Source organism: Thunnus maccoyii, chromosome 12 (assembly GCF_910596095.1).
Source record: "Thunnus maccoyii chromosome 12, fThuMac1.1, whole genome shotgun sequence".
In the NCBI taxonomy this organism is placed as follows: domain Eukaryota; kingdom Metazoa; phylum Chordata; class Actinopteri; order Scombriformes; family Scombridae; genus Thunnus; species Thunnus maccoyii.
In genome coordinates this window covers 2,384,083-2,398,670 of record NC_056544.1, presented here as the reverse complement: position 1 = coordinate 2,398,670, position 14,588 = coordinate 2,384,083, and the positions used below count along the sequence as shown (strand labels likewise).

Below are 14,588 nucleotides of genomic sequence, written 5' to 3'. Positions count from 1 at the left end.
CCCAGTTCAGGGTGTTCCTTCTTCACACACACTCAATTATGCATGACTGATATTTTTTAAATTAACATTTAAAAAACAATCTCATGTACCCCCTGCAGCACTCCAACGTACCCTCTAGATATATGAACCCCCATTTGAGAACCACTGGGCTAACCAATCAGAACAGAGTGGGCTCATCAGGAAGAGGGACCTTAGGTCTGCTCTGCTTTCAAGTTAAGCGCTTTGTGTTGCATTTTATGCATGCATTGTGCCATATAAATGAAGTTGTTCATTCTTCTTCTTCTTCTTCTTATTATTATTATTATTATTATTATTATTATTATTATGAAATAAACAGGATCTAAAACAGCTTGTGTCAGACAGCAGCTGAACAAGAGTTAAATAAGAAGTTTTTTTTAACTATAAATCAAAGATATTCCAGTAGAGCCCCCCCCCCCAAAAAAAAAAAAAAAAAAAAAATGTGGACCTTTAAATGTGCAGTATATGTCCCTTTTAGACACACTTCCCAAAATGAGCTTAAGTCTGAAATTCTGGACTTACATGCCTGAGCCCTCCTTTCACATACTTCTGATTATGTAAATGTTCAATTATATAGTTACTGTGGTTTGCTCTCCTTATTTGTGCAGTTTGATCACTTTTAATCCAGTAATTTGGTGTATATTAATGTCTCACAGTCTGAGGATTTGTTGTTTCTATTATCATTCACAGAGCTGCTGCTCCTTGCTGAATTAAAGAGCATTTGTAACCTGGAGCCAGTTCTGTCATCTCACTTAAATATATTCAACATGTAACTTTGATTTGGAAATATTAAAGGACCACATTAGTGTGTTTGTAAGGTTGTAAGGTTCCTTAACTCACGTCAAGGGCAGGTCATCCATTAACTGCAGGGTTGGCAGTTTGATCCCGGGATATGAATCATGCTTTCCTGATCATTTTAAAATTCCAGATAGAGTTTCACAAATGTGTTTTTCTTACCATTACAGGTAGCCACTGGTTTCCACAAGGTGCATCAATCAATGATCACACTCTTGAAACTTGCATCAAGTCTGCATTATTTTATAAGTAGTATAACTGTGGAATGTGGAATATATAATTTAGATGTCATTGTTGAGAAAACATGTCCAGATACAGGTCACAGGTGGAACTTGGGTCTAAAGCTAATGTTGACTTGATGTTCACAGCACTGGATTGGACCAGTGGTGCTCCTGAATGGTAGATTCACCAATGGTGGTGATATAAAGTAAATGTAATTTGTAGTAAATGCAGTAAAACTCAATATCTGAAGTGAATACACAGTTTAACAATTTGTGCACTGAACAGCGTTGATTAAAAACAGGTAGATAATTCATACAAACATACGGGTGACAAATTAAAGGGGAAACCGGTCCAGGTCTTAATGCTTGACCCCTACAGTGAGGGGATCTGGTGGCTCTGTTATGCTGTGGGAGGCATTTTGCTGGCATGGTTTGGGTCCCCTTAGAGGGAAGGGCCACTGCAAATCAATACATAGTTGTTCTGAGTGATCACCTTTATCCTATGATGAAACATTTCTATCCTGATGGGAGTGGTCTCTTCCAGGATGACAATTCCCCAATTCACAGGGCATGAGGGGTCACTGAATGGTTTGATGAGTATGAAAATGATATGAATCATATGCTATGACCTTCACAATCACCAGATCTCAACTCAGTTGAGACACCTATGGGAGATTTTGGACTGATGTGTTAGACAGTGCTCTCCACCACCATCATCAAAACACCAGATGAGGGAATATCTTTTTGAAGAATGGTGTTCATCCCTCCAGAAGAGTTCAGAGACTTGTAGAATCAATGCCAAGGTGTATTAAAGCTGTTCTGACAACCCATGGTGGCCCAACACCTTACTAAGACACTTTATGTTGGTTTTTCCTTTAATTTGTCACCCGTCTTTACATATCCATACATATAGTTAAAAACCTGTAATGACAAACCATTGCAACTATTTGAATCCTGTCACTGTTCCCCTCTCTCCACACGTTTGGTTGGAGTGCAGCTGCAGCTGTATTTACTGTGGTGGAAACTAAATTTAGCACATTTGAGCAAGCAGCTTAAGCCATGCAGACTGTCTGTGCACCATATGATTTCCTCCTGTAAGCTTCTTGAGGAGGCAAAGGGCTGCCGTCACAAATCTGCCAAGTCTCCTCATTAGATAGAGCAACAATATAAATCCTCTAACTCTGTCACAGTCATTTATAAAGTGAAAAACAAGATTTCGACTGTTAAATAGTAGGATGATCCGAAATGATTGGAAAGGATTATCTGACAGGTGCCTGAGATTAGGGTAAAGAAAAGACACACAGCTGGGGATTATGTAAACGTTTGGTGAGTATCCGACTCCATCTAGTGGTCAAAACTGGTGATACATTGAGACAAAACAGCAGCCTCACTTAAATATGACATAAGATGTCAGATTAGGAACTGTACTTTTTGTTTGTTTATCAAACGTAATTTTGACAAGAAGTGAGTAAACTACTTTTAGCTCAGGTCATCTAAAAGTTCCTAAAAGAAAATTCTTTTCTTGACACTTGTAATAAATACTCTTGTACATCTTAGTGTTTGAGTGCATTTATCTGTCTTTTATCTGTCTGTTGGTAAATTTGAAGTTCATATTTGACAATCACAGCTGTAGCCAGAAAAGCTAGACAAATACTAAAGTCATGAGTCCATGTTTTCCAACTCCCCTGTCAAACACTAGGGTCTCCCCTTCAAGCAAAAATGTGTTTTCCTTCTTGATCCTTCAGTTGGATGTTGTTCTCTTCACTTTGCAGATTGATGTATGTGCAGAGTTTGTTTTCACATTCATCTGCCGTGCTCGCCTTAAATCTGAGTTGAAGGCCTGTCTATGAGAGCATGATTTGTGATATCAAAACTAGTTTGGTGCCAATCGTTGTCCAATATTCAACTTACACAAGTGTGATGTGGAAAAGCCTCCAGTGCACAAACACTGAGAATGGACTTTACAGTAGTAGTCATTTTAAGGATTTTAACAAGATAACTGAACTTTTTTGTGTGGCAATACAACATTAGACACAAATGATTACTCAAACTGGAGTATTTTATAGACATGTCTGGAGGGGATCTTTAGTTATTTATCATTTTATTTTCTTTATTTATGCAGTTAACTACTCAATGAGCAAACTTGTCCACTGATGTAAACCAGGGGATGCTTTTGAAAGGTCTGAAAAAGTTAGTAAGTGGACCACGAGTTAAGATATTTTCTGTCAAACTAATTATATTTTTAGAAAATATATTGACAACATTTAATTTTAGTTGTTTCAGAGACTCACCCATACAGTATGTTGTTAATCGTAGAATGTAAATTTCCCCAGGTTGCTAAAACCAACAAAAATCTTGAAAAAATAACCAAGTACATGACTTCAGTGTCCTCAATGATAATAATAAACTTTATTTATATAATTCATGCATAAAATACAACACAAAGTGCTTAACTTAAATGCAGAGACTAATGGCATTTATGATAAAACAATAAAAACACAGAAAATAAAAAGTAAGATTAAATTAAATTAAAACAACAGGATGAGACAAGATAAAAGAACTGTCAGGTAAAAACACTTCAGGAGAAACCAATGGTAAAAAGATTAAAAGTGTTGACAGATTTAATTATTGCTTGTTGCCTGATGGAAAGAAAATTGAAAAACACTGTTGACCCATCAGGTGACAAAAAAATAATTAGTGGGTGGGATGTAATATTTACCATGTCTACTAAAATAACAATGTGAAACAGTTTCAGTGCAGGAAACAAAATGATAGTAAAGGAAATCAGTCCAGTAGTTGTTCAGATATTTTGACTAAAAGGACAGACCAATTATTGGTTTCACTGAAGAATACAAACTTTCTTTTTTCCCCATCTGCCATTGCCACACAGTCTGACATCTTCAGCTCCATTTGTGCTGGAAGAACAGCAGCTTTTTTTCCCAAATGCACCACACTGAACCTTCTTCAACTATGGATTTCAGTTTATGAAATGTCTTCAACTGAAGGCAAACATCTTGATGACTTTGTGTGATTTATGCAGTTTATAAAGAGGTTCATACAGAGAGGTCTATTCCTTGTATTCTTTGGTGTTTCATTTATTTCATAGTAATAATATGTAAAGGCATCATGTCCCAAATGAGTGTTCATTGTGACACCTAATTTTGACTAAAATGTATGTTAAGTCACATTTTAGTCATTTTATCAGTCATTTTATCAGAGAGGGCAATGAAAGACTGATTTTCAGCCTGCTGTTAAGTTACCCTTTACAGCTACAGGAACCTCTGATGTATATAGTTACCATGGTTACAGCTACAGTGACCTCTGATGTCTATAGTTTGTATGGTTAGATGAAACTTAATTTTCAGGGGGTTTTATGCAACATAGTTCCCATTGCGTACACTGTAGCCATCATCTCTGCTGATGTCACACTGACAGACTGTCAGTATGTTCGATAAACACATTGGGCGATGTCACTGAGTGTATAATCATTCATGTCTTCATGTTAACCCTTACAGACAACCCTCTGCTGTCCACCAAAGTGTCAGTGACAGTCAACGTGCTGGATGTGAATGAGTTCCCTCCTGAGCTGGCAGTTCCTTCAGACACCTTCGTCTGTGAAAACTCCAGAATCGGACAGGTAAACTGAGCTGTATCTGCTTCACATTCACATCAGCTGATCTACACTCTCCGGCCACTTTATTAGGAACACCTGTGGAATCTAATGCAATCCAATACAACAGCTATACTTTTACAAAGTTTATAAATTTTCAGTTTTGGTTGACATTGTCAGAAAGGTGATAATTCTACTTTATGTTTATTCTTGAGGTTGTAGTGGGTGCTGGTGGTGTACTGGAGTGCATTATATTGAAAAAATGTTCCTAATATTTTGCTCCCCAATGTATGTTAATGGAATGGACAAGTGTCAACTAAATGTTGTCAGGTGAGGTGTTAGTGCACAGGTCAGTCTGTAGAACACATACCTGTTTTCAAGTCAAAATATTCAGATCCAATATCTAAATATATAACGCCACAATTTTTGGTAATAACTATTCAAATGTGCAGCCTTTTCCCAATACTATGGGGGCACCATCAAAATAAATTACATGTTAAGCTATGATAAAAATGTTTACAGTGACAATACAACTGAAGTTCCTGTTCAGGTCAGAATACAATGAAAGTCAGCTTGGATACATTTCAGATGTATGACTGTGTATCCATGAAGCATCTGGTACTAGTTTAGAGGCCTGCGCAATGTTGACATACTACTACTACTACTACTACTACAACTAATACTAATACTAATACCAATACCAATACTAATACTAATACTAATACTAATAATAGTGAAAAGCAAATTAAATCCATCTTTCCTCTGTCATCTCATTATTTGAGATGACAGAAGAGGATTGTTTCTCATAATTAGATTTATTCATAATTATGTAGTCTAATAATTCTTGTAATTATGGGACTTTTCTGGTAATTATATGCTAGTAAATCCTAATTGAGAAAGGGAAGTCATAACTTCCAGATAAGCCCTCCATTTTTTTTCTTTGGTGCATGCAATGCTCTTACATAGTATGAAACCAATAACTAAAAAAAAGATTGAAAGATTAGAAAAATATTTTCCCACCCATGGTTTACCTTCTCCTGAAATTAATCATCTCTGCAACACCATTTATAGAGTTTATGTTTCATGTTTTTATGTTTATGTTTTTTTTATTGTTTATGTTATTGTGTTAAGGTGATTTTATAATTTATATTTGAGGTTGCAACTAATGATTGCCTTAATTATTGATTAATCAGTTATTGTCTTGATGAATTAATTAGTTGTTTGGTCTATAAAATGTCAGAAAATGGTTAAAACTGTTAAACAGTGTTTCCCAAAGCCCAAGCTGACATTCTAAAACGTCTTGTTTTGTCCACAATCCAACGATATTCAGTTTACTGTCATAGAGAACTAAAGAAACCAGAAATTATTCACATTCAAGAAGCTGGAATCAGAGAATTTGAACATTTCTTCTTGAAAAATCAATTATCAGAATTGCTGGTGATTAATTTTCTGTGGATTGACTAATTGATCAATTGAGTATTGTTACAGCTCCAATAAGATTGTCAGTGATGTTGCATCAGATACCACTTTCATGCACAAAGCTCTTATTTATGATTTTTCTTTTCAATATATTTTTGAGGCCAATACCATTATTGATACTTGAGGTTTTTATTTTTCATACATAAGAAAAAAAGATTTGCGATAAAGGTCCTTTAAATGTGGTTATTAAAAGGATATGACTATAAAATAAACATATAGTATATATTAAAATATATAAATGAATATATAATTACTGGACAGGACATATTTAAATACATAAGTAAATAGTCTTTATGATCATCCCACAACTCCAAGAAGCTAGATGGGTTTTATGATCAACATAGTCTTAAAATGTTGGGAATCAGTCAGTCTGAATCATCTGAATGGTCTGTGATAGCATTTCATCTTACAATATACTAACAAAGCAATTGGACACATTCTATTTTTCTTTCCAATACAATCATAAAAGATGATTTTTCTTATTCCAAACTCTCTGTTGTGAGATTCCCCATAAACAGTGTAGTCTACATATCTGACACTACAGTGTACTTTGGCCCAAAAAGATGACTCTAAAACATGTCAGTCAGAGATGGAACTTCCTGTTCAGCCAGCTGGTGGATTTAGAAGGCAAGTCAAGCTAATGGCATATTTCATTGACTGAGACAATTCAAATTGTCCAACATAATGCACGAAAACATTAGGTAAATGAAGTCTGATATACATATTAAATGTGGATGTGAGATGGATAATGATGACTGCTTAAAGTTCAGTCAAAAGAGTGGAGAATGATATGTTTTTGAATTGGATTTAAAGAAAGTCAGGCTGCACAGTACCATCACAGTCTTCTACTAGTGGCTACTCGCTCAATGCCACCACCTGAGTAGTGAGGAGGGGAAAATGTTACTCTTTAACTTTCCTTCCTGACATTTTCCAAGCCATAAGGGATTTGAACTAGCAGCTTTTTAGTCACAACTTAAAGCTGGAGTGTGAGACTTTTATACATAAATGAACGTCCTCGCCAAATGAGTTAACAATGCTGATTAAGCCTATCACTGCCAGGCCAATGTCTCTGTATGTCACAGTATACAGTTTTAAAAATCTGGTGTCTGTGGCGACATTCCCATGCTGGCACTCCTGTAGTGTTGCGTTTTACGTCAACATTGATTGGTTTGCCAGAGCTGAAGGGAGCCCATAGAGCATGCACACCAGAGACTTCTGTCAGCCAAGCTAACTAACTTCCAGTTTAGCCCTCGGCTAACTTGACTATATAACTATTTACTCTCACTGCCTGAAGGGGGAGACAAAAGTTCTGCTCTGCAGGTTTAAGCCAGCAACTTTTTTTCTCAAGCATACATTCTAACTGTTTGTAATGATACATCTGTCGGTTCTGTTGCTGTTCGCTGATTACATGCACTAAGCAGGTTCTCTGTTCGGTCCCTTACCAGGTGATCCAGACGGTCAGTGCTGTGGACAAAGACCTTCCTCCTGTTGGCCAGAGGTTCTTCTTTAAGTCCCCCAAAGAGCTCCGCAACAGAAACTTCACTGTTCGAGATTTTGGAAGTAAGAAAGGGGACAGGGTGTGAGTGAGACGGATGTTTTTGAATTTTTAAGTATTTATTTCATCATTGTCCCATCAAAGCATGTGTCGGCTGCTGAGCCTTGATGTGTGCAGTAATAATTTATCCTGTCTCACTAAATTAGATCAGTGGGTTTACAGGCGAACTTTGGGATCACCATGGTAACAAATACTGCCCAGTCCTGGTGGTTGACACAGTTCTCTGTCCTCTCTCTTCTGGCTATAATGTTACAGTCAGTTTTCTGAGTTTACCACAGTATTTGACCATCTGCCTGCCTTCTGTCTTGGCTCCTATCATCACAGTGCTGATTATTAATATTCATTTTTAACAGCATTTCTATTGTTAGTGTGTGATAATAATAATAATAATAATAATAATAATAATAATAATAATAATAATAATAATCAGAGGTTATAATATTTGGTTTCAGAGTGAAAACATTGAAGTTGAGTCTCCTGAGCCCAGCTGAGCTGGTGATGATGAGGTGGTTGGATTCCTGAGTTCACTTGAGAATGCGGGTTCAAAATTTGCACACTTTATAATGAGAAAGGCTATTAACATTATCACTGTGTGCATGTTAGCATGCTGGTGTTAGCATTTAGCTAACACACAAAAAACAGCCTTTAGAGCTGCTAGCATGGTTGTAGAGTCTCAGTCTTACATGACTTTTTGCTAACAAATAAAAGAAATGAAAAGATTAAATAAAAGATTGATGCTGATTGAAATTGTGTTTTTTCTCGAAATACACAAAATAAAGTTAGCTTTTGACTTAGCTTAGACTGGAGTGAATAAGAAATCATTAGTGATGACAACAAAGCCATTGAAAATGACATGTTTTGTGTCTCCACCACAAAGTAGCACAACCTACCAGACTAACATGGAAACTGCTTATAGTGATCACGGTTACAGGGATCAACCACTTATATGGATCAAAAAGCGTGGGACAGAATCATTCCTGTACAAATGCTGCTTAAATAATTTGCTTATAGTAATCAAGTAGTCTGCTTACAGTGTTAATTTTGTGTCTTTTTATACATGAAAACATATGGAAAAAACATTTTAAATTATATTTTCTTTTTACCTTACTCCCATAATACACATTTATTGGCTGCGACACTGTTATCAGGTATCTGGTATCAGCGTACCTCCACAGGATTGTATGGAGGTGCAGGGTGTGGCCGACATGAAACAATCAGAAAACAACATTTTCTTCCTCTCATTCACCGTCTTTCTGTCCTCATCCACTCTCTAGCTCGCTTGACCACTGCTTCTCTCTCTCTCTCTCTCTCTCTCTCTCTCTGTCTCTCATCTTCTTAAAAATGTGCCGGGAAGCCGTCAGCAAAGCATACCTTTACTTTTAACATTATCAAAGAAAGAGAAATGTCCTCCCCTCTTCCTAGTAACGTTTTAGTCTCCCCTCATGTCAGGGTTGTACAGCGTTACAGGTTGCGTTTCTCCAAAAGTTGATTCTGGTTCAACTTTCTCGCTGCAGCGCCCCTGCGGCCCTCACCCCCGCAGCCTCAACACACAATGCACAACCAGTCTGCTTCGGGCTGAGAGGCTGGTGCTGCATGCACATTGAAATCATGACGGTAAAAAGAAAAGGAAAAGTCATTTTCTCTCAATGAAAAACATAGTCTCCTTGAAGCTTATGGCAAACAGCCAAAAACGAGCTGACGATGCAGCAGTGAAACAACAATCGTTTAAACAGCTGTTCTGTATTTTGAAACAGTCAATAAAATTCAGTAAATGGCAAAGCTGTCCATTTCATTACTTTATATTCATGTAATAAATATACAAATGTCAATTAGATGGTAATCTGCATGAAAAATGATGAAAAAGAAAAAAAAATCGGTTGTAATAATCATCCGCTTATAGTGATCAATTTGACCTGGATGGAAGTGATCATTATAAGTGGTTTCCACTGTATCAGCAGAGCCTTTAATCAGACATTAGTGGGAGACTGGATTAACATCATCACCTAACATCATTATAATGCTCATGCAAAGACATTTTTGAAGCAATATAAAGACGCTATTCTTAAACAGACAAAACCAACCGATAAAAATCATCATCATTTTCGAATAATTACCTGAGTGAGCACCGTGTCAGTTCTCATTCTTAACATGCTGCTAGAGACAATATATAGTGTCTCTCTCTCTCTCTCTCTCTCTCTCACACAGTGATTTACTTCATTGGTGAACGACCACCATGAATTTGGACTTATTGCTTCATTCTGTTTTAATGCAGTGTCTTAATGTATTTAGAAATATTTTAGTATTGGACAGTTTTTGTCCACAATTTAAATATAATGGTTCAGTTCCAGTGCTTGAAGTTGTGTGTGTGCTCTGTTTGATTGATTTGATTTGATTTGAAAATAATCTGATGTTTTGCAGAATCTTTCAATATCAGCAGTCTTTCTGGTGACAGGGTTGTCCTTCAAATGCAGTTTAACTACTACGGAACTAGGGAAAAAGAACACATGAGGAAAATGGTCCAGATGAGATACATTCTTCCCTGTGATGAGATACATTCTTCCCTGTCATCTCTGGATACATGTTTAATGTTGTTGTTCAATGTTTAATGAGCATTTAATGTTAATATGCACAAATAAGCTCAGACCCTGGGTGGGTCTTCTTACATATGCATCCATTAAGTCACACATTTCTAGAACATACCTACACACAGAGAAATAATGCTGATTTTTCAGTGGTTACATCATTAACAAGTTCTTATTGTTTTAGCAATAAGAAAACACTTCTCCTACATCCCCCCCCCTCCCACTGAATGAAGAGTGTGTGCCTCTGTCCATCCGTTGCTGTGGGATGATCAGCTTCAACATATCCTCCCCTGACATTTCCTGCTTTCCCCTGCAACACCTCACCAACAAACACTGTTATATTTTTGTATGTTCGTACCTGTACAGTCAGCATCACGTCTGATTGAGACAGACACAGAAGCCTGCAGCCACCAAGGGGAACTGGAGCGTATGTGTGTGTGTGTGTGTGTGTATATGTGTGTGTGTATGTGTGTGTGTGTGTGTGTGTAACAGGAACAAGGTGCCTTAATGGTCTCTACCTTGTCAGGCTACATCTCCATCCAGCTGGGTGAGAATGGATCTTTTCTGACAAACACATGCACGCACACACACGTCATGCTGAAAAAGTGTCTAAAGCTGTAGTTTGGGGGAAAGGAACATCTTTTTCTTTTTAAACATTTTGCTCTCTGTATAAGGTGCAGTTCCTCATTTTGCTCCAGTATAAAATATTAAAGACATCATACAGGCTCCTGTGTGTTGTGTAACAAGAAGTGTACCACAGGAAGGAAGCTCTTTTATATCACACTCAAAGACACCAGTTTCTGATACGCTGCTTCATCTCTGATATTTTGGAGGACAGCATTTTGCTTAATTATCTTTTTTTCAGGAATGAATGTTTTTAAGTCCTTCGGGGAAAAAAAAACCCCAACAAAGAATACTAACAGTCTACAACCATGCTAGCAGCTCTGTGAGGCTGTGCTCACATTTGCTAATTAGCACAAAGTACAAAGTAACTGGAATGTCATTAGTTTTGCAGGTATTTGGTCATAGACCAAAGTATTAGACAAAATGAAATTTTTACCAGATGATGGCACTAGATGAAAAGTCAATGTTTTACAATTCATCTTGAGGGGAACATGAATGTGTGAACCAAATTTCATGTCAATTCATCCAGAAATTTCACTCTGAACTAAAAATGTCAACCTTGTGTTGATGCTAGAGGAAAAGTCAGGGAATCACCAATAAGATTCAATCTGCAGGGAACGCAAATGCCAAACTTTTATGGCAACACTTCCAATAGTTCACTCTGAACAAAAACATATTAACATCTTGGTGAGTTTATCCAATATTTTTTGAGATATTTCAGTCTAGAGCAAACTGCTGGACTGGACTAATAAAGCAGCCAACACTGCCATCCATCTAGTCACACTACAAAAGAGAAATAACCTGAGCACAGTTAAAGGTCATGCATACTTTGTGTGTTTGAAGGATTGAAAGGTATATTCACAAGGGGGCAGATCAGGGCCATGAAGCAGCTCCTGATATCCTGACATATTGCTTCCATGGTCCATGAGCTTAACTTCATCTTTTGGACATGGACTAACCCATGCACAAGTCAACACATATGTAAAACTATATGTATAACTATATATGCCCTCAAACAGGAAATATATTTGAAACCTGACTGCTGTTCTTTGGAATGTGCAACATTTCATCTTGTCATAGGATGTTTAACATGTTATGTTCCCTGCTACTGTATAAGGATTAAAGCCTCTAGCATTTTACAATTTCCAACTTTGGTTGTATCAAAAAAGCCACAGTGCCAGACAGCAATGCACACCAATCCACTGAATGATGGATCTGATGGATGGGCTGAAAGCAGCACACAAACTGCACCAGTTTTGACCAGAGTCATTTTACTACAAACAAAACCTGATGCCATCAGAATAATTGAAATAATGAAATGATGCTACTATTATATAAAAATCCTACATTGACATAAAATGTAAAAAATATTGTGATGCAATTTGTGGTATTTTTTGTGCAATTTGTGGTAATTATTTTGCATTAAAACAGTGTATAAGAATTTTGCTAGAATTGGCATTCCTTCTTGGTGATCCCATTTTCTAGTTCTAAATGCCTTTTAAACTTCTGTCTTATGCTACATGTGTCTAACTCCTGGTTCTTCATTTAGAGTCAGTGTTACTGTAGCATTAATTCATTTTAAAGGACAAGGCAGGTGATATCCCATATAGCCAATTTTTCCCAGTGGTCACGCACAGTATTGCAGCGAAAAATCCCCCTGCGGCCGAAAAAGCATTTTCCCCATAGACAACCATTGTAAAAGGGACGTCTGTAAAACTGTTGACAGGACACCTCAAACTGCAAACAATGTCAATTATGACTCTTTCTATTATGAACTTTTGATCCATGGAGGTTTTACATTTATAAAATTTGCCTCGAGCCGAGAAAAGCAATTTAAACATCCGTAACATCATCACAATGTAAAGTCTAGGGGCCGAGCAGGAACTCGCAGGCGGGGGGAAACACTACTGTGCATATTCAGTGGGCCGCACAACGCAGAAGCAAACTCAGAAGTTAGAAACTTTTTTGGCGTATGTGCCAGCCGAGCAATTCCTGTAGGACTGAATGGGCGCCATTTTTAGTCTTGTATCCAGCTCTTATAATACATCCATGGGATGGACTAACACTAACTGTTGATCTTAGCCTTTTAATGGGGTGTGTTAACAGTAAGAAAAAAATAGAATTAATGCCAGCCTTGTCCTTCAGTTTCTTCTAATGCAATTTGTAATGTATTTTTGAAGGTGAAAAGACTTCATTTATGTTTCTGTTACTTGCATTCAGCATTCTGTGTATGCATTTTGTTGGAAAATATTTAAGGTTTGATCAGGTTTCTCAAATGTTGGCATGATGGCAGCCAGTCACTGAATGTATTTAGTATATTGTCATTGATGTGATGCCATTTTCTGTCGCTTTCCAGACAACACCGCCGGCATAGTGACCCGGCGCTCAGGCTTCCAGCGACGGCTGCAGGACGTCTATGTTCTTCCTGTTCTGGTTGAAGACAGTGGTTATCCCGCCCAGAGCAGCACAGCTACCCTCACCATCCGAGTGTGTTCCTGCGAGGCTGGAGGCTCGCTGCTCACCTGCTCTGCAGAGGCCATCTTCCTGCCTGTGGGTCTCAGCACTGGAGCCTTGATGGCTATTCTGCTCTGTGTAGCTCTGCTGATAGGTACGTCTTCCGTATATGACATGACTGCAACATAGTGATATATAGAAACAACCAAAACACTCTCACAGCCAGCCCAGTATTTTATACATTTGGCAGTTTTGCACATTTCGAAATAACAACTGAGCTTTATTCCAACAAGCATAATAGTGATTTCTATAGTATTAATGAGTATATTTCCCTGCAGACTGCTACCCTGGCTGTGAATGGGTCATAAAGCATTCTGGTCATGTCTGTGCTAATAAAATCATCTTCTGGTTATGAAGACCCACTAAAAAGCTTTAGAAAAAGCCTGTTAGGGATGCAACTAACAACATGTTTTCAATAGCAATTTTCCATCGATGATTAATCTCTCAAAAATGGTGAAAAATGCCTGTCAGAGTTTCCCACAGCACAAGGTGGTGTCATCAAATGTCTTGTTTTGTCTGACCAACACTTTAAAACCCAAAGATATTCAGTTTTAAATGATATCAAACAACAAACAAAAAAAAAAAAATTACAAAAACAACCACAACAAAAAAAGCCTAATTGATTATAAAATTGTTCAAAAATTTCTTTTGATTATCAACTTCATCATTTCAGCACTGTATCTGGGTTCTACCAGGCTTGTGGTTCATGCCTGCTTTCAAAGGCACATCTTCAACACAAGTTGAGACATATTTAAACTTCACTCATAATCCCACAAATCACTGCTTCAACCCAGAACCCTTCTGAACATCTTGTTTTTGCTGACTTCGAAGGTTTAACTTCTCACCTTGCTTCCGTGTACTCCGTTATGTGTCAGTACACCATGACATCACTGTTGGATGTTACAGGTGCAAAACAGCACACTTCTTATGACAACGATCAATGATTGTGAACTTGTGCACACATGCACAAGCCTGATATTGTCTCCCTGTCAGTCAGTCATAAATGTAATACACTCTTAATATAAGCCTGCAGCTGATGATGATAAGGAGATGCACTTTGTCAATGAATGAGTGTTTGTGATGCAACACTAGAGGGCACCAGCAACCTATGACAAGAGTCGAATTCTCACAGGGAGGTGCTGAAGTACACTCAGAGAGGCTGGTCCTCGCTTACTTCTTTTTCCCCCCTC

General features: G+C 37.5%; 1 protein-coding gene across 3 annotated transcripts in view; it reads left to right on the top strand.

The window, feature by feature from the left end:
- Nucleotides 1–14,588, top strand: part of LOC121908968 (cadherin-12-like) — a 133,161-nt gene that overhangs the window by 97,425 nt on the left and 21,148 nt on the right. For 2 of the 3 annotated variants that reach the window (XM_042429300.1, XM_042429301.1), the window contains exons 11-13: nucleotides 4,550–4,671; nucleotides 7,569–7,683; nucleotides 13,241–13,492. In XM_042429300.1, the coding sequence (XP_042285234.1) occupies nucleotides 4,550–4,671; nucleotides 7,569–7,683; nucleotides 13,241–13,492 (489 nt within the window). Of the gene's footprint in view, nucleotides 1–4,549; nucleotides 4,672–7,568; nucleotides 7,684–8,130; nucleotides 8,260–13,240; nucleotides 13,493–14,588 lie in introns of those variants that run through there. The other variant, XM_042429302.1, reaches the window with a different exon arrangement.